Source organism: Brassica rapa, chromosome A01 (genome assembly GCF_000309985.2).
Source record: "Brassica rapa cultivar Chiifu-401-42 chromosome A01, CAAS_Brap_v3.01, whole genome shotgun sequence".
NCBI lineage: Eukaryota > Viridiplantae > Streptophyta > Magnoliopsida > Brassicales > Brassicaceae > Brassica > Brassica rapa.
Genome location: NC_024795.2, coordinates 9,276,141 through 9,298,794, shown reverse-complemented (window position 1 = coordinate 9,298,794; position 22,654 = coordinate 9,276,141). Strand labels below are relative to the sequence as shown.

The 22,654-nt window shown below is 34.9% G+C and overlaps 4 protein-coding genes and 2 non-coding genes across 6 annotated transcripts; 1 reads left to right on the top strand and 5 right to left on the bottom strand.

The window, feature by feature from the left end:
* Positions 1-1,576: 1,576 nt before the first annotated feature.
* On the top strand, positions 1,577-4,940 carry LOC103866463 (glycerophosphodiester phosphodiesterase GDPDL3). The gene is made up of 8 exons (XM_009144392.3): positions 1,577-1,895; positions 1,973-2,266; positions 2,343-2,960; positions 3,058-3,096; positions 3,170-3,454; positions 3,605-3,750; positions 3,845-4,328; positions 4,406-4,940. The coding sequence occupies exons 1-8, from the start codon at positions 1,784-1,786 to the stop codon at positions 4,699-4,701; spliced, it is 2,274 nt and encodes a 757-aa protein (XP_009142640.1). The 5' UTR covers positions 1,577-1,783; the 3' UTR covers positions 4,702-4,940.
* Positions 4,426-21,717, bottom strand: LOC103866480. Its single transcript, XR_004454337.1, has 3 exons — positions 21,705-21,717; positions 10,115-10,303; positions 4,426-4,682 (listed from the first exon to the last, which is right to left on the bottom strand). It is a non-coding gene; the product is annotated as an uncharacterized LOC103866480 (transcript).
* On the bottom strand, positions 5,237-8,611 carry LOC103866471 (glutamate--tRNA ligase, cytoplasmic). The gene is made up of 7 exons (XM_033283460.1): positions 8,432-8,611; positions 8,258-8,357; positions 7,847-8,003; positions 6,681-7,750; positions 5,834-6,301; positions 5,670-5,762; positions 5,237-5,599 (listed from the first exon to the last, which is right to left on the bottom strand). The coding sequence occupies exons 1-7, from the start codon at positions 8,566-8,568 to the stop codon at positions 5,384-5,386; spliced, it is 2,241 nt and encodes a 746-aa protein (XP_033139351.1). The 5' UTR covers positions 8,569-8,611; the 3' UTR covers positions 5,237-5,383.
* On the bottom strand, positions 10,302-12,457 carry LOC117125648 (pentatricopeptide repeat-containing protein At4g26680, mitochondrial). Its single transcript, XM_033283478.1, has one exon. The coding sequence runs from the start codon at positions 12,012-12,014 to the stop codon at positions 10,425-10,427; it is 1,590 nt and encodes a 529-aa protein (XP_033139369.1). The 5' UTR covers positions 12,015-12,457; the 3' UTR covers positions 10,302-10,424.
* Positions 12,221-12,293, bottom strand: TRNAA-AGC. Its single transcript has one exon. It is a non-coding gene; the product is annotated as a tRNA-Ala (tRNA).
* On the bottom strand, positions 13,045-14,446 carry LOC103866453 (chloroplastic import inner membrane translocase subunit TIM22-2). Its single transcript, XM_009144380.3, has 5 exons — positions 14,150-14,446; positions 13,842-13,906; positions 13,688-13,760; positions 13,556-13,609; positions 13,045-13,446 (listed from the first exon to the last, which is right to left on the bottom strand). The coding sequence occupies exons 1-5, from the start codon at positions 14,346-14,348 to the stop codon at positions 13,205-13,207; spliced, it is 633 nt and encodes a 210-aa protein (XP_009142628.1). The 5' UTR covers positions 14,349-14,446; the 3' UTR covers positions 13,045-13,204.
* Positions 21,718-22,654: the final 937 nt, after the last annotated feature.

Genomic DNA, 22,654 nt, shown 5'->3' with positions numbered 1-22,654 from the left:
GATACAAATTAGCAAAAGCATGGATGCTACTAAGGACTCGACTGGTTTAAACGCAGCGGTTGTGGTTGCGGGAGTTTGCGGATACAAGAGTTTACGGGTGCGAGTGGTTGCGGTTTCAAGCGTTATTAAACGTTTTGTATGATTGGTACAACGTTTTAAAATTGTTGCGTTTGCGAGATATTTGTGACTGGTTGATTATAAGATATTGCAGCGGTTTAATAATAAATTACCCATATTAACATATTATAACATTATAAAAATATAAAAAATATACTATTGTAATAAAATATAATAATTATCAATATAATATGATTAATAAAATATTATTTTATTTATAAAAATTTTAAATTAGTTGAAAATTATAATTTTAATAAAATTTGTTTTGAAGATTTATATAAAAAAAATTAAAATTTTTTTTTTGTTTTATATTAGTTGATACTGTTTGTGAATTTTAATTAATATATAAAAATATTTTTTATTTATTTATAATATTTCCATTTTAAAATTTAAATTTAAAATATTTTTGAAAATAATTTTATATTTATTTTTTCATCTGAAACTGCCCGCAACCGCAAACGCTTATTGAAACTTTTAAGAGGTTCAAAGCGGTTTGGAGCGATTTGTAGCGGTTTGTATGATTATTTCGAAACATTTTCAACAGCTACCAACCGCAAAAGCTGCGTTTGCAGGTCGTAACGGAAAAACCAGTCAGGTTCTAAGTACTAAACTTTACTATTATTTTAACATTATCTCCATATTTTGAGTAAATAATATAGTACTTACTTATTGAAATGTAATTTAATATTGGTAGTGCCGATCTAATATTTTATATTGTCCCAAGTCAAATAAAAAATATTTGATCAAAATCATAAAACAATATAAAAGCTTTATAAAAACCAAATTCCATAAACTGTTTATAAGAAACTAGTTATTTAGGACACTTATTAATGAAATACATTTTTTCTTGCATTTTTTTCTGCAAAATCATCTGTTAAATTCATATAGTCAAGTTTTTCAACCATCTTAATTAATAACATAGCCAAGTTATATAACATCTTTTGTAACATGGTAGACCAAAAACAATTCTTCATCATATTCAATTTCGAAAAACTTCTTTCACTTGTGGTGATCGATACCAGAATGATAACTAAACTATATAATCAAAAGACAAAGCACAAATGAAAATTTTAGATAAAAGAAAAAGTACTACGTAAAAGAATAAATTAGAAAAAGAAAGAAGAAAAACTGTTTCGTGGTTAACTTTTAGTTAGGGTTTTATTTTTAACTATAAATTTTAAATAGAAATTTACTATTAATTATTAATAAAATATTTACTTTAATAAATTTAGAAATTGTTGGAAAAGTCCAATAAACATTATTTTAACTAACAAATGTGTTTACAATAATATGCTTTTTTAATTCGGATGTCGTAATTGGTGGCAACATCAGCTTAAGCCGACCGACCAAAAATATCGGCTCCTTGACTGTCCCAAAAAAACAAATACGTAATTACGCGTAATTGAGGTAGGCTACAACTATTTTATTAGAAAAATCATTTCAATGATGGATACACTTTTGTGAACTTGTGAGAATAAATCAAATCATCAGACTTTTTCGTTGATTTAATTTAATAAAACGATCATATAAACGAGAATCCCACACAACGAAACAGCTAGAAGAACTAAACAAGACTCTCTCTCTCTCTCTGTAGAAAGAAGCCGGTGAAGCCGCCGGCGAGAAGAGAATAAAGGTTAGTAGAATCTCCGGCGAAGCAATCCCGTCAATGCGAGGGTTACGAGCTTCTTCGCTGTTACTCTGCGGTGTTGTTCTGATTCAGCTTCTTGCTGTTCAAATCGATGCTCAAAGACCTAAAACTCAATGGAAGACTCTCTCTGGTGAGTGCTCTCTTACTTGGAACGAACGATTGTTTCATAAAAATCACACCTTTAACCTTTTTTGCTTTGGTTGGCAGGCTTTTCACCTCGCGTGATTGCTCGTGGAGGGTTCTCTGGACTGTTCCCAGATTCGAGCCTCGATGCTTACAACTTCGCAATGCAGACAAGTGTATTAGATGCTGTTCTATGGTGTGATCTTCAGCTCACCAAAGACGGAGCTGGGATTTGCTTCCCTGATCTAACCATGAGCAATGCTTCAAACGTTGAATCTGTTTACCCAAAGGGTCAATCCACTTACCCGGTTAATGGTGTCCCTACTCCCGGTTGGTTCACCATTGATCTCTCCTTGAGAGCTCTCACTAATGTTTCTCGTAAGTCTTCTTCATCACCCCAACCCAAACTAGTGACTTGCTTCGTGCAACTTCTCATTCGTCTTTGTTTTTGCAGTGATCAGAGGTATATTATCTCGTTCAGACAAGTTCGATGGTAATGGATATACAATCTCAACCGTTCAAACTGTAAACAAGGAGATGAAACCACAAGGCTTTTGGCTTAACGTTCAGCACGACGCCTTCTACGCTCAGCATAATCTGAGCATGAGCAACTTTCTGGTCTCAGTTACGAAAACTGTTATCGTTGACTTCATCTCTTCCCCTGAAGTCAACTTCTTCAGGAAGATCGCTGGACGTTTCGGGCGTGAAGGACCGAGCTTTGTGTTCAGGTTCCTCGAGAAAGAACAGTTCGAGCCGACGACGAACAGAACATACGGTTCTATCTTGAGTAACTTGACTTTTGTCAAGACGTTTGCTTCAGGGATTCTTGTTCCCAAGTCTTACGTGTTGCCACTCGATGACAAGCAGTACTTGCTTCCCTCCACTTCCTTGGTTCAAGATGCTCACAAGGCAGGGTTGGAAGTGTTTGTGTCGGGGTTTGCAAATGATGTTGATATTGCACATGACTATAGTTTCGATCCAGTGTCTGAGTATCTGTCTTTTATGGATAATGGCAACTTCTCTGTCGATGGTGTGCTCTCTGATTTTCCCATTACTGCATCTGCATCCGTTGGTAAGCTAAAGACTCTTAAGACATACAAGCACTTTGTCATTGATATGTTGATGAAAATACTCGAAATTAAAACATTCTTTTTCATATTTTTCCTCAGAGTGCTTCTCCCACGTGGCCAGAAACGCAACAAAACAAGGTATGAGAGTAACAACTTGTCTTTGTTTCTTGTTATGACTTTCAGTAGTTGACTAAATGGTTCAATGTTTCAGTGGATTTTCTTGTGATATCCAAAAACGGTGCGAGTGGAGACTATCCAGGATGCACAAATTTGGCATATGAGAAGGCAATCAATGATGGTGCTGATGTTATCGACTGCTCGGTCCAAATGTCCAGCGACGGTAAACCTTTTTGCTCAAGTTCGATCGATCTCGGGAACACCACAATGGTCGCCCAATCTCCTTTGAGAAACCGTTCAACAAGTGTTCCTGAGATTAGCTCAGTTAATGGAATCTACACCTTTACTCTCACATGGCCTGAGATCCAGACCTTGACTCGTATGTCTCTCTACTAATTTTCAGTTATATGCTGTTCTTGTTTTGTACACTCTTCTTCTTACTATTTATAGTAACTAGTTTGGGATATTTTCTCTCTGCTCCTAGCTACTCTAGAAGTTACAATAACTATTCTCCAAACGTCTTGTGCAGCTGCTATTTCAAACCCCTACAGCAGACGATTCAATATGTTTAGGAATCCAAACGAGAGAAATTCTGGGAAGCTTCTTTCGCTCTCTGAGTTCCTAAACTTGGCAAAGAACTCCACCACTCTCTCCGGTGTTTTGATCAGTGTTGAAGTGAGTTCTCTCGTGTTTCTCTTTATGTCTTTACATTTCACCGATAGGACCATGACAATCTTCTCATGGCTATGTCTTTTTTGGCCTCCCTCAGAATGCAGCATACCTGAGAGAGAAGCAAGGGCTCGACGTGGTCAAAGCGGTTCTTGATGCACTCACAGAGACTGGATACAGCAATAGAACAACCACAAAGGTCATGATTCAGTCAACAAACAGCTCAGTTCTAGTTGACTTCAAGAAGCAGAGCCAGTACGAGACTGTGTACAAAGTTGAAGAAACCATCCGTGATATTCTCGACTCTGCTATCGAAGACATAAAGACGTTCGCTAGCGCTGTTGTCATCGGCAAATCATCAGTCTTTCCGGTCGTTGATGGGTTCGTCACTGGGCAAACCAATGTTGTAGAGAGGCTGCAGAAGTCTCAGCTCCCAGTATACGTGGAGCTGTTTCAGAACGAGTTTGTATCTCAACCATTTGACTTCTTCTCTGACGCAACTGTTGAGATTAACTCGTATGTTACTGGACCTGGTATAAATGGAACCATCACCGAGTTCCCATTCACAGCTGCAAGATACAGAAGTAAGTGTCCCTACCAAAGGTCTCGCAACACAAAATTGTTGAACATCAATGCCCAACTTTGTTTATATCTTCTGCAGGGAATCGATGTTTGGCCAGCAAAGAAACTCTATCTTACATGGCCCCTGTGCAACCCGGTGGCCTCTTAGAAGTTGTGAGTCCCGGGTCCTTACCTCCAGCTGAAGCTCCGAACCCGGTTTTCACAGATGCTGATGTCACTGAGCCACCACTACCTCCGGTTACAGCAAAAGCCCCAACCCCAACCCCTGGAACCCCGTCAACCACTGCACCAGCACCTAGTGGACAAACCCAACTCACTCTATCTCTTCTCCTTTCTGTTTTTGCAATGGTTCTTGCCTCTCTTCTACTTATGTGATCACATCTCCTTGCTGTTGATAATGTCTTTCCCTGCGTGACTCGAGTCAAATCTTAACAGCCGGAACCGTAAATTCTTTTCCTGTTTATATTCTAGTTCTGTCAAAAAGATCAGGAAATTATTCTTGGAGTGTAATTTTCCCTCAAATTCATTTGAGATATTCATTTGTTGTTATAACATATACTCTTGCACTGTGTCTTGTAATATTTATGAGATTGTATCCATTCTTAAAGACGTAATCAACTTCTTATTCCATTGAACAAACAGAAGTTTTTTTGGTTAATAATCATACATTCTACTTTTCAGTTACCTAAAGGTTCTTGAAGACTGATACAATCTCAAATGTGGCCGAGGGAGCAGATGAACACAGTCTTCCCTCTTTAGTGCTCTTCCTGAAGACATTCTTGTTAAGTCTTTCCAGTTCAAACCCAAACAGGTTAAGAATATCAAGTCCAGATACCAACCCAAGAAATGAGACAAGAACAGCAAACTAACAACACAATCTTTTTCTTCTTGTTTTGTTGTTCCCTTATAATACACTAATCAAAGAAGATAAGATTAAGTTTGCAACTTTTAAACAAAAAAAGCAAAATAGATTCTTGTCTTAACAGAGATTCTTTTTAGTAATTTATTAATACAGCTTTCATAAAATAGGAAGAAAAGAACAATAAGAGTTCTCTCTTCAATTAGCAGACAATGGCTGGTGTTGCCTTCCATCTGGGATTGAGAACAAGACAATGGGTTTTGAAGACTTGACAAAAGGCACATCACATCTGTAGTAGCCTTTCCTCTCCAGCTGAATCACATCACCACGCTGCAGGTTCCTCATATTCGAATCACCAAGTGCTGATGTTTCCTTCTTCGTGTCAGGATTCACAAACTCAGGAAAATCCTCCAGCTGTGTAAAAGAAAAAAACGATAATCAAAGATTCTGAGAGAGGAAACAAAGTAGAAATAAGCATTCTTACCTTCCTCATATTCGAATCACCAAGTGCTGATGTTTCCTTCTTCGTGTCCATATTCACAAACTTAGCAAAAACCAACTCATCATTTTCCTCCAGCTGTGTAAAAGAAAAAAAACGATAATCAAAGATTCTGAGAGAGGAAACAAAGTAGAAATAAGCATTCTTACCTTCTTCTTGGTGATTAAGTAACCAAAGTCTGTTAACGTGAGCTTAACCAACTCATTAGTCTCCGGAAGCCACGTGAGCTTCAGCTTTGTAGTCTTCACAGACCCTTTGAGATTCAGAAGGCCTGATAACGCAGTGACACGACCCTCCTCGTCCTTTGTAACTTCCTTCACAATGGCGTTTCCCCAATCCATCAGAGTCACTTCCTCGTTAACAGAGATGGCACTCGCATCAGCTCCCTCGATCCATATCCTCTTGGTGAAAGTGGTCTCCTTCTCTCCAGCACCTTCATACTTCTTGTGCTTTGGTATCAAGCGGACAAACGGCTCGTCAGGACCATCGGTTAATGTCAACAGTACACGCCACTCTTCAACCACAGCCGTATGTCTAGGACACACAGGATCAACTATCTTCTTGTTGATAGTCCACAGCTTGTCCCATTCCATCAAGTTTAGATTCTTGGAAGCACCCTGGAAATGTTAATCAAAACCATCGGTCTAGACGCATTGGCAGATTTTAAAACCGTTCTAAATTGGTTTAAAACAATCTAAATCGGTCTAAGTATCATAAACCAAGCAATACAGTTAGTTCAAATCCACAAATTTGTTCAATTCTTTCTTTTTTTGTATATCTAATTTTTATAATTCATCAAAATAATTTTATAAAACTATAAATGTAAAATATATGAAAAATAAATCAATAATTTGTTAACCAGTAAGCTCATCTATCTCCTAATAATCCGATTTCTAGTCCTCTACTAATCACCGCCTAACTATTTTTTTGAACATTGATTCAACACATAATTGTTATAACAGAACAACAACGAGAAGTAAGTAAAAAAAGGCTTACTTGCTCAAGAATGAACTGAATCAGTGCCTCGATTTTCAAACCTCTACGGACAATGCCTTGCACCGTAGGGAAGCGTGGATCATCCCACCCACCAACCTTCCCTTGCTGAACAAACCAGAGAAGCTTCCTCTTGCTGAGAAGAGTGTACACTAGATTCAACCTACTAAACTCATAAATCTCAACTCTCCGCAATCCCATGTCCTCCAGAACTTTGTAGTACTGAGCGTTCCTGTCGTGATACTCACTAGACCGAAGAGCATGCGTTATGCCTTCAACGGAGTCCACAAACGGGCAAGCGAAGTCATACGTTGGATAGATCTTGTACTTATCCCCTATACGGTGATGAGACATAGGGTTGCAACGGTAATAAACCGGGTCACGCATAGCTTTGTTAGGATCTTGCATGTCTAGCTTCCCTCGGACACAGCACTGTAACCCTCTCTTGCTTCCAGCGATCATCTCTCGCCACAGATTCAGATTCTCCTCGACGGTATGGTTCCTGCATTTCGAATCAATCCCACCCTTCCTCTCCTTGTGCATCTGCTCCCTCGGCGTGTCGTCCACGTAAGCCTTTCCCTCGCGCATCAGCTTCTCCGCCATGCTCATCAGGTCGGGGAAGTAATCGGAAGTGTAGGTCACACGCTCATACTTGATCCCCAAGGTACCGATGTCTTTGACTAGATTCTCAACAAACTCGTTGCTCTCTTTGGCGGGGTTGGTGTCGTCGAAACGGATGATCACTTCCCCTTGGTAACGCTCGGCGAAGTACTTGTTCAGCAAGGCGGCTTTGGCGTGTCCGATGTGGAGGTAACCGCTTGGCTCTGGAGCGAACCGGAGCTTGACTTTTCCAACTTCAGCACCGGGCAAGTCCACTTCAGGCTTCCCTTTATCTGATGCTTGTTGGTCTTTGGATCTTGGTGCAACAGATGCAGGCTTCCCTGAGCCCTTCTTCGCAGCAGTATACGCAGCCACCTTTTTGAGTGGCTCGGCGTACTCAAGCGATATCGAGTTGAACCATCTAACCAAGTTCTGATACTTTTTCGATTTCCTCTCCCACCTCAGACCGGATCCTGATGATGATGATAACAGTGTGTAAGAGACTATAACCGATATACAAATTTGCTAGACAGGCGCAACATTGCAACAGCAAGATGATGGATACATACCAGCAAGAGCTGACCAAACAGCAACATCGGCGATGGAAAGAGAATGACCAACAAGAAAGGTGCCACTTTGAAGGTAGTTATCGACACGTGTACAAGCATTCTTAAACTCTGAGCCAGAGGAGGAGAAGACAGGTGCGTAGTCTATCCACTCATCAATCTGCAAGAAGAAACAAAACAAAGGTTAAGAATTAAAACACAAAATCAAGAAGAAGCCAAAGTAAAAAGGTTGAGACTTTAAAAACAAAATCAAGAAGAAACAAAGTCAAAGGTTAAGACTTTAAACACAAAATCAAGAAGAAACCAAAGTAAAAGGTTGAGACTTTAAAAACAATAAGAAGAAGAAACAGAGTAAAGGTTGAGACTTTGTCCACTATTAACAAAATCTACAGTGAGGAGAATCTTGTTTGAGACCTGGGAATATTCGAAAGCATCGTGGCCGTAGAAACCAGGAAGAGACTTAGCTGATCGACCGACGTGTCGGAGAAGATCTGATGTCCCAGTCAGCTTTCGCCTAGATTCAGACAAAAGGAGTTTTAGTTTCAGAGGGAGAGGAAGGAATCAGACTGAAGAAAAGTGAGAGAGTACCCGTCGGAGAAGACGAATGAAGGGACGGCGGAGGAGGAGGAGGAGTCGATGGTTACCGGAGAGGATGAGAGGGAGAGAGCAACGATGACCGAAAGCGGTGGAGAGTCGGCTGGGAAAGTGAGTTTGATCTCTTCCATCTTCTTAGCAAAGCTTATTAACCCCAAAGGCGTGCTCTCAGCGCTTTTATACGTAATTTTTACAAAAAAAAAATAAGGAAAGACATCTATTTGAGAAACTTGCCAATCAAGTTACTCGAGCATCATCAACCATAAGTTTTCCTTTTTTTTTTTTTTGAAACACCAACCATAAGTTTTCCAAAGTATGTTTTTGTGATTATCTATCTATACTATTATTTACGAAATAAATTTTTGGAATCGAGCTCTCACGTTAAAAGTCAGAATGGTTAATATCGTTTATATCTTTAATGAATAAAATGTATAAATAAATTAAAAAATAAAAACAAAATCTTAATTTATTTGATTAGATAATTGATTAAAATTAATAATAATAAGAATTATCCAAAATCTGAAAATATAATTTAAAAAAAAAAGATAATTTATATATATATTGTATTGTTATCTGAAAAATTCTTTTAGTAAAAAGTTAAAAACATGAATTATATAACTAATATTAATCAAATCTAATTCTTAATTATATAATTAAAAATAGAATAGTGAATTAACCAAAATTAAAAATATAATTAAAAAAGATAATTTATATATTGATTAAAATTAATAATAGTAAGAATTATCCAAAATCTGAAAATATAATTTTAAAAAGAGATAATTTATGTATATATTGTATTGTTATCTGAAAAAATCTTTTAGTAAAAAGTTAAAAACATGAATTATTTAACTAAATATTAATCAAATAAAATTCTTAATTATATAATTAAAAATAGAATATTAAATTAACCAAAATCTAAAAATAGAATTAAAAAAAAAGATAATTTCTATATATATATATATATATTGTTTTATTATCTGGAAAAGTATTTTAGTAAAAAGTTAAAGACATAAATTATATAATTAAATATTAATCAAATAAGTTTTTTATCATAGTAACTGACATATAGTTAAATTTTTTTTTAAAATTTTTTTTGACAAATGTTAAGCTTCTCGATTTTTATTCATAGTTTGTCAAACAATAACAGCATAGACCTATAGACTAAGGCTTGAGCACCTGAACGTACTTCAAATAGAGCCAATTACCTGGAGCAATGTAACCGAAGGATCCAGCAACAGCTGACATGGTATGAGGTTGTTGGTTTTGCTTAACCAACAATTTAGCCAACACGAAATCAGCAATCAATCTTGGCGTTGAATTCATAATCAAGCAAGATGTTGCTTGATTTCACATCTCTATGTATGATCGCAGGAGTACAATCATGATGCATATAGCAAAGTCCTTGAGCTGCACCGACCGCAATATTCAACCTCTGCGCCCAATTCAAGCTATTAGCCTCTACATGATCACCTCCTTTCTTCTTTTTGGATGTTCATTCCTTGTCTTCTTGCTGTTGATAATGTCTTTCCTGCGTGACTCAAGTCAAATCTTAAGACCCCAATCCACCTGCTCCAAACCCGGTATTCACAGATGCTGATGATGTCACTGAGCCACCACTACCTCCGGTTACAGCAAAAGCCCCAACCTCAACCCCTGGAACCCCATCAACCAGTGCACCTCTCTTCTACTTATGTGATCACATCTCCTTGCTGTTGATAATGTCTTTCCCTGCGTGACTCGAGTCAAATTTTAACAGCCGGAACCGTAAATTATTTTCCTGTTTATATTCTAGTTCTGTCAAAAAGAACAGGAAATTATTCTTGGAGTGTAATTTTCCCTCAAATTCATTTGTTGTTATAACATATACTCTTGCATTCTGTTTTGTAATATTTATGAGATTGTATCCATTCTAAAAAAGACGTAATCAACTTCTAATTCCACTGAACATACAAAGTTTTTTTGGTTAACAATAAATACATTCTACTTTTCAGTTACCTAAAGGTTCTTGAAGACTCTTTTTGGCTTCCAGCTCCTTTACCAACTCTTGCGCAAGTTGGTCTTTCCCTTGATGCTCTAGTCCATTGCAGACCTCATGAACAGTCCTTGAATCAAGAGGAACTGATCTTCTGACCATTTCCCTCAACACCTGAGCTGCTCCATCATAATCCTCATTTCTACAGAAGGCGGACATCAAGACATCAAATGTTTGTTCATTCGGATGGCAACCGCTCCTAATCATGCTTCTGTACAGTTCAAAACCACGGTCTGCGTTTCTCCTCACGCACTGTCCCATTATCAACGCAGAGAAGGTCGACGAGTTTGGCACCAAACTCTCTTTATCCAACTCCTTAACAAAATGTGCAGCTTTCTTCGTCTTAGCTTGCTTACACAGTCCCAAAATCAACCCGTTATACGTCAAAATATCACGCTTAATCCCTTTGAAGACCATATCTTCATAAAACCGGTACGCCATCTCGTGATCACCCTGTTGACTGTACCCATTAATCAAAGTGTTATAAGTAACAGTGTTGGGCGCCACGTTCACCGCTTTCATCTCCCCGAAAACCTTACTAGCCTCTTTCAACTTCCCATCTCTGCAAAACCCATGAATAAGAGTGTTGAACGTAACCACATCAGCCTGCAACCCGCTCTTCCCCATCACGTTCTTAAGCTTCCAAGCCGAACTCAAAAGACCCTTCTCACAATGACCAGCTATCAACGTATTATACGACACGTTATTAGCCTTAAAACCCAACCTCTCCATGTCTTGCAACAACTCAACACCCTTGTCCAATTTCCCAGACCGACAATAACAGGAGATAACCATGTTGAGAGTGTACGTGTTTGGAGATATCTTACACCGCCTCATCTCTCGGTAAAACCTCAGAGCGATGTCAACCCTCCCTTGACCAATCAGCGAGCTCATGTACGCATTGCAAGACTCTACATTTGGAAAGAAACCGTACTCCTTCATCTTCACAAACGTATCCGTAGCGTTTCTGAACTTATTCAAATGTGCAAAGGCTTTGAAGAGCGAATCAAACACTCGAGGCGTAGAGTCACATTCCCTGTACGAATACAGCAACGCATCGAACAGCTTCGCAGGCAAATCTATTCCACCGGTTGAGAGTATCTCTCTCAAGATGGACTCTGCTGATTTGAACTTGCGGTTCTTGGTGAGAGTGTGGAGGACGATGGCGTTGGTCTCGAGAGAGTGGGAGCCTGGGCTCTGGTGTTTCACCCAGGTGAAGAACTCGAGAGAGAGAACGTAATCTTTCTGGATCTTGAGTAGTACGTTCTTGACTCTGAATGAATCCAAGTGGTTTGATAGCTTCTCGAGCTTGTCCCAGTCAGATTGAATCAGGTGGCTATGAGCTACGTTGACGAAGTCAAGATCTTGGCCTTTGGGTTCGGGGTTGCTCCTGTGAGGGATCGGGATTGTGTTCCTGTTTCTCGAGAGGAGAGGTTTGGAGACGGTAGGGTTTGCAGATGCTCGATCTAGCTCACCGTGGCTAGCGAAAGTTGAGAATCGAAAACACAGACGGCGATGAGCACCGGTGCTTATGCGGATCATCATCCCACGGTAAGCTTCTGGAGAATTAAGTAGCAGGAAAAGCAGGTTTCACTTTTGATCGGAGACGGCGCCGGAGAAGGAGGTGACGAAGGAAGTGTAAACTTAGTAAAACTGAAGGTGACTTTCTATTAAAGCCCATTGGATCCTGACAAAAATTTAGAGGAAGCCTTTTCATATAGCCCATGAGCGAGAGAAAAAATAAAAAAAGTTGGAGATGCGGGGTATCGATCCCCGTGCCTCTCGCATGCTAAGCGAGCGCTCTACCATCTGAGCTACATCCCCTTTATAACGATTCTTATAAGTTATCTTTATTTATATCGTAATTTGTTTTTCCTAGAATTAATCGGAATATTTTGTCAAAGATGATCATCGCTCTCTGAAGATTTTCCGATATTTGTATTGTATAGTGTGCGTTTATAGCTGCAGAAGCTCAGGGTTTCCCCACTTCCATATGGTAAAAATCAGAAACAGATACCACCAGTTTAAGTTATTTCTGTGATATTAGTTTGGTCGTAACATGTTTCAATATTTGTGATTTAACGAAACATAAACATTGCACACAAACTGCTCGATCAAATGTCTCTGAGAAAGTTTCCCCTCTTAAGTTCAACCATTGCACCTAGTTTCTCTCCCTAGTTGTTTTTGAATGTTCCTTTCAATATATATTCCTTGAGTCTAACGCATAAACTTTGACCATTTGTAGCAAAAAAAACGAACAGTTGATTACTCCATCTAATCTGGATTAGCTGCATTTGAGAATGTCGTTTTGCTATCCATCATCACCAAGAAAACTGGCTATGACGGTGGCGTTTTTTGCATCAGGAGCAGCTCTTTTCGCTGCTGGAATCCATCTGTCGTATCTCAACGTTGCTCCTCAGCAAGCTCGTACTAAAGCACGTAATGATTTCGTCAAAGAACGCCTCAGGCAGAAACAAGGCAAGTGACTTTCAAGATTCAGATTATGTAAGCATAACAACAGAGCCATTTCTTTTTGAGTATCTTTTGTTGTCTTCTTACTTTCACCATCTCCAACTTTAGAACAAAAGATCGGATTATTAGAGCAAACGGTACAAAAAGTATATCAAAAGATTTTTCATAAAATATATTCTCTCACAAAGTACAGCAAAAGCAGGGAATCATTAAGAATCTACAGAGAGAACATAAGGAACAAGAAAAGGATAATCATGGCGAAATTAGATCTTCTTGGGTTTAGTTAAGGACTTGCAGAAAGAAGAGAAGGCTCCTTTGATTTCTTCATGGATTGGGAGAGCCAGGGAGAGTTGTAAAGGACGTTGTTGATGATCTCCAAAGTTTCCGGTTTGGTGTCTTAAGGAGACAGAGTGAGCCAAGGCTGTTTGTCTTTTGTTTAGTCCCTCAAGGATAAAAGAGAAAGCCCCAAAAGTGAGGCAACTCTGTAGAAGAGCCTGTGGAGCACCTGCAACACAGACCATCATAAGGATATATGGTTAGCTAGCTCTTATATTTGACTAATCTGTCTTTATAATGCTAACCAAAGGAGAAACACGATAATGGGTTTGAATTACCAGGGAAACTAAGAGCAAGACCGGTGCAGCACCCAGCAACTCCAACATTAATGGCTGCAAAATAACAACAAATGAAATTCATAAGTAAGAGAGACACTACAAGTTGATGTAAAACAATCTTAAGAGTCTCACCGTCATCTTTCCCTCGCAGTTGCTTCAGAAGGCAAACGACCAAACTGTGTACTCCGGACAAAACTGCAAAAGTCTTGAAACAAGAAAATTGCAAATGACTTAGTTTCACTGCAACAATAAAGCATATATGCAACACCTAATTACAAGATGCTACCTTTGCAGACTGCCCTGCATCTGCAAATGATCCTTTAAAGCCTTTCTTCTTGAACAATCCTGAACCTGAACCCAAACTTGTATAGTGAGACAAATGCTTGATAGTTCAACAATCTCAACCAAAAGTTTATGCAGCCAATCTTATCACATTAACACACTCTTCAACGACAACTAAGCTAACTATGCTTCTACACGAACCATGTTTCGAATAAAACAAACGAAGAAGAGAGTAAAATCTCAGTTCACTGAGTAAAGCAACAGCAGATAAAACCAGTCATACAAGACACGAAGAGTAAAGAAGAACATCACCATATCCAAAGATAGAGCCCATGACGGCACCACCAGCTGCATCTCCGGCGAACCGGACAAGACAAACGGCGGGAGCAGGAATAGTCAATGCCTTTGATGAATCATTATCCGCCGCATCGTCACCGCCAGAGTTAAGGTTTGAATCGGAGCCGAGCTTCGCGTCGATATCTGTAGCATTTGAAGAATCATCGGCCGACATAGCTAAGAAGTTGAAGCTTGAAGATACTCTAGACTTCGGTCTGCACACCTAAGATAAGATATTTCTTACACAGAAGACGACGACTGCTTTGCTTGCACAGTAAACGACTGCGTTTTGTTTCTCAGTGACTGAGAACTGAGAATTGGGCTTGGGCTCTTATGTATAAAGGTCAAGTAAAAGCCCACTAATTAAGCGACAAAAAAAGAACTATATTTTGCTGAATTTCTAAATGTGAACCTAAACTATTTTCTGTTGGTAACTTAGTCCAAATTGTTCTATGCTGGTCGTTAATCCGCATTTTAAGGCACAAAACAAAGTAATCAATACATGAAAAGAATGTTTCCTCAATCATGGGTTATGGATGGAGAGGAATGGAGAGAAGCCTTTAACCACAACAACAATTATTAGAATAATGGAGAGAAATATCAGAAACAGATTTGCCTCAATCCAAAGAGAAGATCACACAAGGTTGGAAGATGGACTGAGATATTGGTTTTCAACAAGACCAGTCTCAAATCCATAAATTTTTCTGAAGTATATAGAAATGTATAGGATAAATATTTCTTTCATATGCAGCATGTAAATGTAAACCAAAGGAATTTTTTTGTTTGAATAAAATTTAACATTCATTCAAAAAAAAAAAAAAGAATGTTTCCAACCTTTACAACCTTATCACTACTAAACATATGGGAATAAACCTTTCTTAGACCTTACGTGTTTGACAAGTTTCGCCGGCAAACTATAGTATTTCATTCATATAATACCAGATGTGGAAAATGCGTTTTCTTACACTGACCAGCTTTACATTTTTCACATATAATATGATTTATATGCGTAGAGCCTGGAAATCCCCTATACATTAAAAAAAGTCACTTTAGTAATTTTTACTGACGTGTCAATCACATAAAACTTCTCAGAAAAAATCTTATAATTCTATTGGTTGATTTTTTTGAATTTTCTTTTTTCTTTTTTTTATTCACTCGCGTACGAGAGATGGAAGTTTTTTTTTTTTTTTTTCAATCGCGTATCAAATAAAGGACGATCCCCCTATATATTAAAAGTTCTCAATAAGTGGCAATCATACAGAAATTCTCAGAAAATTTCTCTTAACTTTATTGGTTGATTTTTGATAATTTCTTTTTAAAAAATCAGCGGGAAAGAGTTAACCTAGAACTACTTAATTTAGGTTTCCAAACACTCTCAAGGAATAAAGATAAAACACTACGTTTTTCTCTTTTATCGATTGTTATTTTTTTATAAAAAAATTGTCGTATTTTTTCGATTATATTTTGTTTAATTTGTTTGGGATTTTTATGTTTTTAATTATTATCCATTTATTTGGAAAATAGTTTTGTACAAGGAAAGTAAACAAAATAAGGACAACAAAAACACAACAACTCTTTTTTTTTCGAAGCTACAACTACATACTCTAATTGCTTTCATAATAAAATCTATATATATAAAAAAATGTTTGTGTCCCTCCTATTACGCCACCTCAGCATCCAGGTCACAAAGTCAGATCCTTTGTATGTGACACGTGTATCTTTTTTTAAATGAGTTTATTGTTGTGTTGTTTCGATTTAATATAGGCTTTCTTCTTTACAATTTTTGGGCTTTCTCTACCTTATTTATTTTTGTGAAAGATGATGATAGCCCAGCCCGATTAAGAGACCAATCGTCTTCTTCGATCTACGAGAGAGATCTTTTGGTCAAGCTTCTTTCGCGTCGTTTTGTCTGAGATTCTTCTCCGTCACGGATCCCTTCTGCGCTCAATCATTGTCATTAAGGTCTCAATTAACTCCATCTCCCCCACTCCTTCCACGATATCACATTCATTGCATATTTGCATCTCCCATTTTCTTTCAGTCGGTGATTCTAGAGCTATAAATAGCTTAGTTTGTCTTTGTGAAATTCATCACTTTCTTCCTCACAATCATATTTACACCAAAACCTTTCGCAGAGTATAGTGGCGAACTTCTCTCTCCTTGCTGACTTCAAAGACGATGACTGCAGCACCACCGCCGAACTGCGGCTTCTGGAGTTTTAGAGGGCAGGAATGTGATCAATCCTCTGTTCCGACGATCCACTTCACCAATCCTCCGTTCTCTTTTCGACCACAAAAGAAGAAGTTCCTCGAAAGCTCCTCGACCCAAGCAAGATTAGCTTATATCCTTTCCTACACCTGAAAACGAGTATATGATTCTTTGTATAAAAGGATATATGTGTGCGTGAAGGAAGTGCTTTGTTTTGTTCATTGTGAGCGAAATGTATCCTATAACATTGCTTTTATACATTGACTTTTCTCAGATTTGCACATAAGTATATCAGAGTTTGAATGAGCTAACATATTGATTCACGTTACAGTCCGTTAAGTGACAAAGTAAATATAACAATGGAAGATTCAGAAGGAAGCAATGCCATTTCTTGATCAATTTCATAAAGTCTACAACAGCAAAATCACAACTTAACTATCAATATATTACTTCATTGTCTAGGGGATTTATAATGAGAGAGCACTAACCTGTCAATTGTTATAGACATTAGTTGCATCCGGCACTAAAACCAGCCAATTAGGAATTTATTGACTATCCACATGAACCGTTTCATAAGCCATTTTTCAAGAAAAAAAAACAGTTTATACATATAAATTAAGAGTCAAATTATGACCTAAGATCCATAGCTGAAGGCATGCGATTAAGCGAACAATACTGGTTCCTGAACTGGCTGGGAAAAAAAGAAAAAAAAAGAATTAAAAACACCTCGATCAGAGAAAACGAACGAAGAAAAAAAAAGGATAATTGAACACCTTAATTCCACAAAGTATACTTCTCTGTTAGATATACGGTTGTCAAAACAGAGCTCTTTCGAACTTCCTCATTGTTAATGTAAACAAAATGCTACTTCACCAGAGACCTATCAAGATCCCAACTCAAATTTGAATAATTTGAACAATCTGAGATCAAACATTAAGAAATTTTAATTTCTATAACCACACTAAATGAGCAGAAATGAAGAAGAAGATCTTTCGTTTAAAAAGAAGATATTCAAAACTCATATCAGATTAAAGGGATACGTTACCTTATGGAAGGCTCAATTTTCGCCGAAGATCTGGTAATTCTTTCTTTTCTGCTTTGTTAATTAAATGTGAATTGTAAAAAAGTTGTGATACACAGCAGCACAGACAGAGACCCCACACACACCCTACTAAAGAGTTTGCCTCTAATGTTTATGCTAATTTAAGAGACTGCGAGTTGTTTTTCTTCTACTAAACCGGCACACGTTCTGTTTCTCAGAAAGTAATTGTTCAGTATCGTACTTTTACAAAATTAATACTATCAAAAACAAACAACTTTACCAAACACAGATTTAAAGTCAAACGCAGCCATGCTACAATAAACTAGATGAAACGACGACATATGGCTCCATCGTTCCCCCACCCACTACATGTTTGTTTAGTATTTAAATATTTTAATTTTAATTATTTAAGCCACATATATACTAAATCAAAAGGAAGAAGAAGAGTAAACTAATGACTTTGATTAGAATGATTATAAATTACCTAAACGTACCAAAAGAAATTATCTATGTTTTTGTGTTATATCCAATCGATTATAAATTTTATAATTTACATTATCCTTGCTTTCAATTAGAACAATTATCAAGAGTTAAGTAAAATAATTACAAGTGTGAAAGTTGTTATAAAAATAGTGAAAATTAATGTTACAGATAACTGAGAAAGTTGTTATAACTTTCTATGTCTCTTGGAGCTTAGTACTGATAACAAAATCTGCTTCCTGAGCTTTGTTGTGCTCCCGGAGAATCAATAAGTCAACAAGATGATGCTCTTTATTGGTGTATTGTAGAAGCCATTCTTCATGGAAAGTATTTGATTGGGCCTGTTGAAAATTAATGCAAAGTTTGAGCCAGATAGCTTTATATGACACATTTGTGCATTCACTGATGGTTCTTATCACAAATTATATAACTATTTAGTATGTATCAGAAAAAAAAAGAAGCCAGGGATGGAACATTCAAACTTCAAAAATATAGAAGACACAGTACCTACACAATAATAATATATTTTACATATGTGTGTAAGTAGTTAGTCCCTAAACATTTCATACTAAACTATTTTACAGATGTTTTATAGGATCATCAAAGTTTAAGATTGTCCTTAATAGCAAAATAAATTCACATATTCAAAATAAAATTTGGCTTCAAGATTTAATGATCACCGTGTCAATTTTATTGATCATCAAAGTTTAAAATGTTTAAATATTCAAAAACAATTATTTCTGAGATGAAAATTATTTACGTTCTCTTCAAATGAATAATCTAAATTCAATTATATGCTTTAATAAATATAATATACATATAGATCAATAAAATATTTATAGAATCTTTACGTATGTCTGCATATAAATATGTATTAAAATATAAATTAGTGATATTTCAAGTAAAATATTTATAATTAATCAAAATACTTCACTCCAATTTATCAAATATTATATGAAAGTTGACAATATCATTATAAATACTAAAAGTTCAAAAATAGTATAAGATAATAAAATTAGAAGTACCAAAGTTATAACAACAAAAAGTAACAATGTTATTTGAAAAACAGATACTTGCAAGGACTTAAACATAAGGAACTTCAAATATGAGATTTTGTACATTATAAATTCAAATATGAAGTTTTACTGTACAAAACATCAAAATTTAAAATTTTGAACTTTCTTTAGAGCAAGTAAAACTCCATATTTGATTTTTTTCAAATTGCTTTTGGAGATGTTCTTAACACGAAACAATTGGTTTTGATTCGTACTCCATTATATGTTCGCTTCAGTTTAAAATGTATTTTCTTAACAAATTGTACAATCAATGAAGTTCTTGCTTTAGTCGATAATAATGTTTAGCAACATAAATATTTAACCGATAACGTGGATATTCATTATATCGACACAAAATAATGAAAAAATAAATAACATATATACAGTAGAAAGTCTATAAATTAATACTCGGCAAATGAATAGACACAATAATTAATAAGTTTTATTAGTCTTGAATTGGACATATGTAAAATATAACATAATTCGATAAAATAATAATAATATAACTATTATATATAACTTTTATATAAACATAAACAAAATATCTTTTAAAAAATGAATTCATCTTTCATCTTTTTTTTTTCAATTTCAACATTCCGATGTTTATATTGAATTGCAGATAAAAGACATTTATATACTATCATCAAATTCAACACACATGATATATCAATTAATTTAATAAAGTAGATAAAATTTAACTAATATATAGTATCATAAAGTTTATTTTTTTTGAAAAACATAATCAGCTATTGTAACACAAACAACATATATCTTATCACATATAATTCCTCCTCACCTAAAACTTCCTAAAAGACAAAAGAAACATTATCATACACATCTCTTACAAATGCAAACTTAAAACACAAACCATAAAATTATACAAAAATAATAATCTAGATCACAAGTAAAGTGTATCCCGCCCGTAGGGCGGGCCGACCCTAGTATCTTATATACACATATTCTAATTCGTTTAATATTTTAAATAAAATACTGAATAATTGGAACAAGTTTTCTTATCACGAAACTGAATAAGGTACAAGATAATATAAATTGATATAATAAAAGTATTGTTTATTTGTAATTGCACTTAATGTACCTCATTCGTTATTCGTTTGTTATTAACTTACCTTATTTTGAATAAGTATCTTTCGGAAGTTGATATCATATTTATTGTAAACCACTTTATGTAAATGTCAATATTATATCTTTCTTAAAACTGTTTAAAAAAATACTTGGCCAATACTCATATCCAGATCTCAAACACTACGTATACTAGGGATTAACCCGGGCTACGCCCAAGATTTTTATTTTTTTTCTAATTTAAGTTGTTAAATTATTTATATTTATGTTATGATATATATTTATATAAATGTTAAGATGCATGTCATAATTAAAATTTATTTTTAAATTTTAACACGTTAAATTAACATATTTTTTACTATTTAAATATTTTTTTTTGTAATTTTGTTGGCTATCTAGTTACATATTTAGAAATATGAAATGTATTTGAAACTCCAAATAAATACCAAAAAAATTCAAATACCTAAAAATTTAAAATCTTATTCAAAATCTTACACGATGAACTGAAAAATACCCAAAATTTTATCCAAATACCCAAAAAAAAATTAATTTGAAAAATTTACCTGAAATCAAAACTCTAAAACCAAAAACTTAAAAATAATATCCATAATACCGGAAACATATTCGAAATATCTAAATATACCTAATAAACACATATTTATGATCGGGTATAGGGTAGGATCCAGACTCAAACAAAGACCTGCGGGTCAAAAAAAAACACAATAGGTTATTTTCTCTGGACCTAAACTAAACCTATAATTTTGGGTCGGTTCGGTTTGTTTTTTTGATCTGGATATAAATCTCATGTCGAAAAGAAACTTACGTAAAAGTGTACATATAAAATCTCAAATAAATTAATTTGTAGATTATATAGCTGTTAAAAATTATGTTTTTCGATATAATAAAACTTTGTATTATAATATAATCCAACAACCCCGCGCTTTTCAAACGCGGATCAAAATCTAGTATCTTTCTTAAAACTGTTTAAAAAATACTTGGCCAATACTCATATCCAGATCTCAAACACTACGTATACTAGGGATTAACCCGGGCTACGCCCGAGATTTTTATTTTTTTTTCTAATTTAAGTTGTTAAATTATTTATATTTATGTTATGATATATATTTATATAAATGTTAAGATGCATGTCATAATTAAAATTTATTTTAAATTTTAACACGTTAAATTAACATATTTTTTACTATTTAAATATCTTTTTGTAATTTTGTTGGCTATCTAGTTACATATTTAGCAAAACTATCTGTTGAGTGTTGGAATAAATGTTTTAGATATTTAATTAAACTGCAGAGTATTTTCGAATCGACCACATGCTCAACAATCGATCGATCCGTAAAAGATGGTCGATCTCCTTGGCCAGGTAAGTACAATTTTAGCAAAAATATCTTTGATTTTCAAATATTATATAACTATTCTTTTGAATATAATTTTTTTGAATTGTATTTTTTGATTAAATTATTGTATTATAATATTTATGTAAATTTTTTTTGATGTTTGAATTTGTGTTGTTCGTATACTTAACCTAGATAATATTGATGTTTAACAATTTATTGTTTTCTGGATATAGAAAATAATGTTATATCAAAACATATCTAATACTTGTTAAATGATAGTATAATGTAAATTACTTCCATTATTTGAAAATAACCATTTGTTGTTATTTTTTTTTTAAATCAGAAATTATTTTTATTTAAAAACATCATTCATATATAATATAATAGTTTAAGTTTGGAAGATTAATCTATATATATAAATTATGTATATTTTTTAAAAAATAATTCAAGATATTATATATTGCGTAACTGAATAAAAGCTGAATTTCTTATCTTGAAAATCAAATATTTATAGTTTTGTCTTCATGTTATACTCACCAATCCATAATTGATATTTATAACTCAGTATGTTTTTTAAAAAACTTAGTTTTAAGTAATAAATAAATTTAATAAATTAAATTCATCACCTATAATGTTCTGTAAACTATATTTGAAAACTCTCTAAAATTATATTTTAAGCATAATATTACTATTATTTAATTTAAGTTATTATAAGCATAATATATGCTAAACCAACTTAAATTATATTTACAATAGGACCATCCTAAACCGGTTAATAAACCAAAAACAATACTAAACCAACATGAACCAATACCTGATTCGGCGAGGAAGGAAGTGTTTCGGGATAAACGCTTGAATGGTTATTAACTGTAATGGTTTGATCATGAAAGAGTTAGTATAATTATTAACAATAAAATTATGGATTAGATTAATTTAAATTTGTAAGAATATCTTTGAGTCTATGAAAAGCAATTCAATTCTCATGAATAAGTTTGGTTTTTGGAAGTTTCGGGTTTCCCAACAATGAAAAAACAATACTAAACAAACGTGAACCAATACCTGATTCGGCGAGAAAGGAAGTGTTTCGGGATAAACGCTTGAATGGTTATTAACTGTAATGGTTTGATCATGAAAGAGTTAGTATGGATATTAACAATAAAATTATGGATTAGATTAATTTAAATTTGAAAGAATATCTTTGAGTCTATGAAAAACAATTCAATTCCAATGAATAAGTTTGGCTTTTGGAAGTTGCGGGTTTCCC

Coding starts and splice junctions, on each gene's coding strand:
- LOC103866471 (XM_033283460.1), bottom strand. CDS start 8,568: ATGGAAGAGATCAAACTCACTTTCCCAGCCGACTCTCCACCGCTTTCG. Junction 8,358..8,431: donor TCATTCGTCTTCTCCGACGG/GTACTCTCTCAC, acceptor GTCTGAATCTAG/GCGAAAGCTGACTGGGACAT. Junction 7,751..7,846: donor TGTTTGGTCAGCTCTTGCTG/GTATGTATCCAT, acceptor CATCATCATCAG/GATCCGGTCTGAGGTGGGAG.
- LOC103866463 (XM_009144392.3), top strand. CDS start 1,784: ATGCGAGGGTTACGAGCTTCTTCGCTGTTACTCTGCGGTGTTGTTCTG. Junction 2,267..2,342: donor AGCTCTCACTAATGTTTCTC/GTAAGTCTTCTT, acceptor TTGTTTTTGCAG/TGATCAGAGGTATATTATCT. Junction 3,751..3,844: donor GTGTTTTGATCAGTGTTGAA/GTGAGTTCTCTC, acceptor GGCCTCCCTCAG/AATGCAGCATACCTGAGAGA.
- LOC103866453 (XM_009144380.3), bottom strand. CDS start 14,348: ATGTCGGCCGATGATTCTTCAAATGCTACAGATATCGACGCGAAGCTC. Junction 13,907..14,149: donor GGGCTCTATCTTTGGATATG/GTGATGTTCTTC, acceptor GTTTGGGTTCAG/GTTCAGGATTGTTCAAGAAG. Junction 13,447..13,555: donor TCTTGCTCTTAGTTTCCCTG/GTAATTCAAACC, acceptor TCTGTGTTGCAG/GTGCTCCACAGGCTCTTCTA.
- LOC117125648 (XM_033283478.1), bottom strand. CDS start 12,014: ATGATGATCCGCATAAGCACCGGTGCTCATCGCCGTCTGTGTTTTCGA.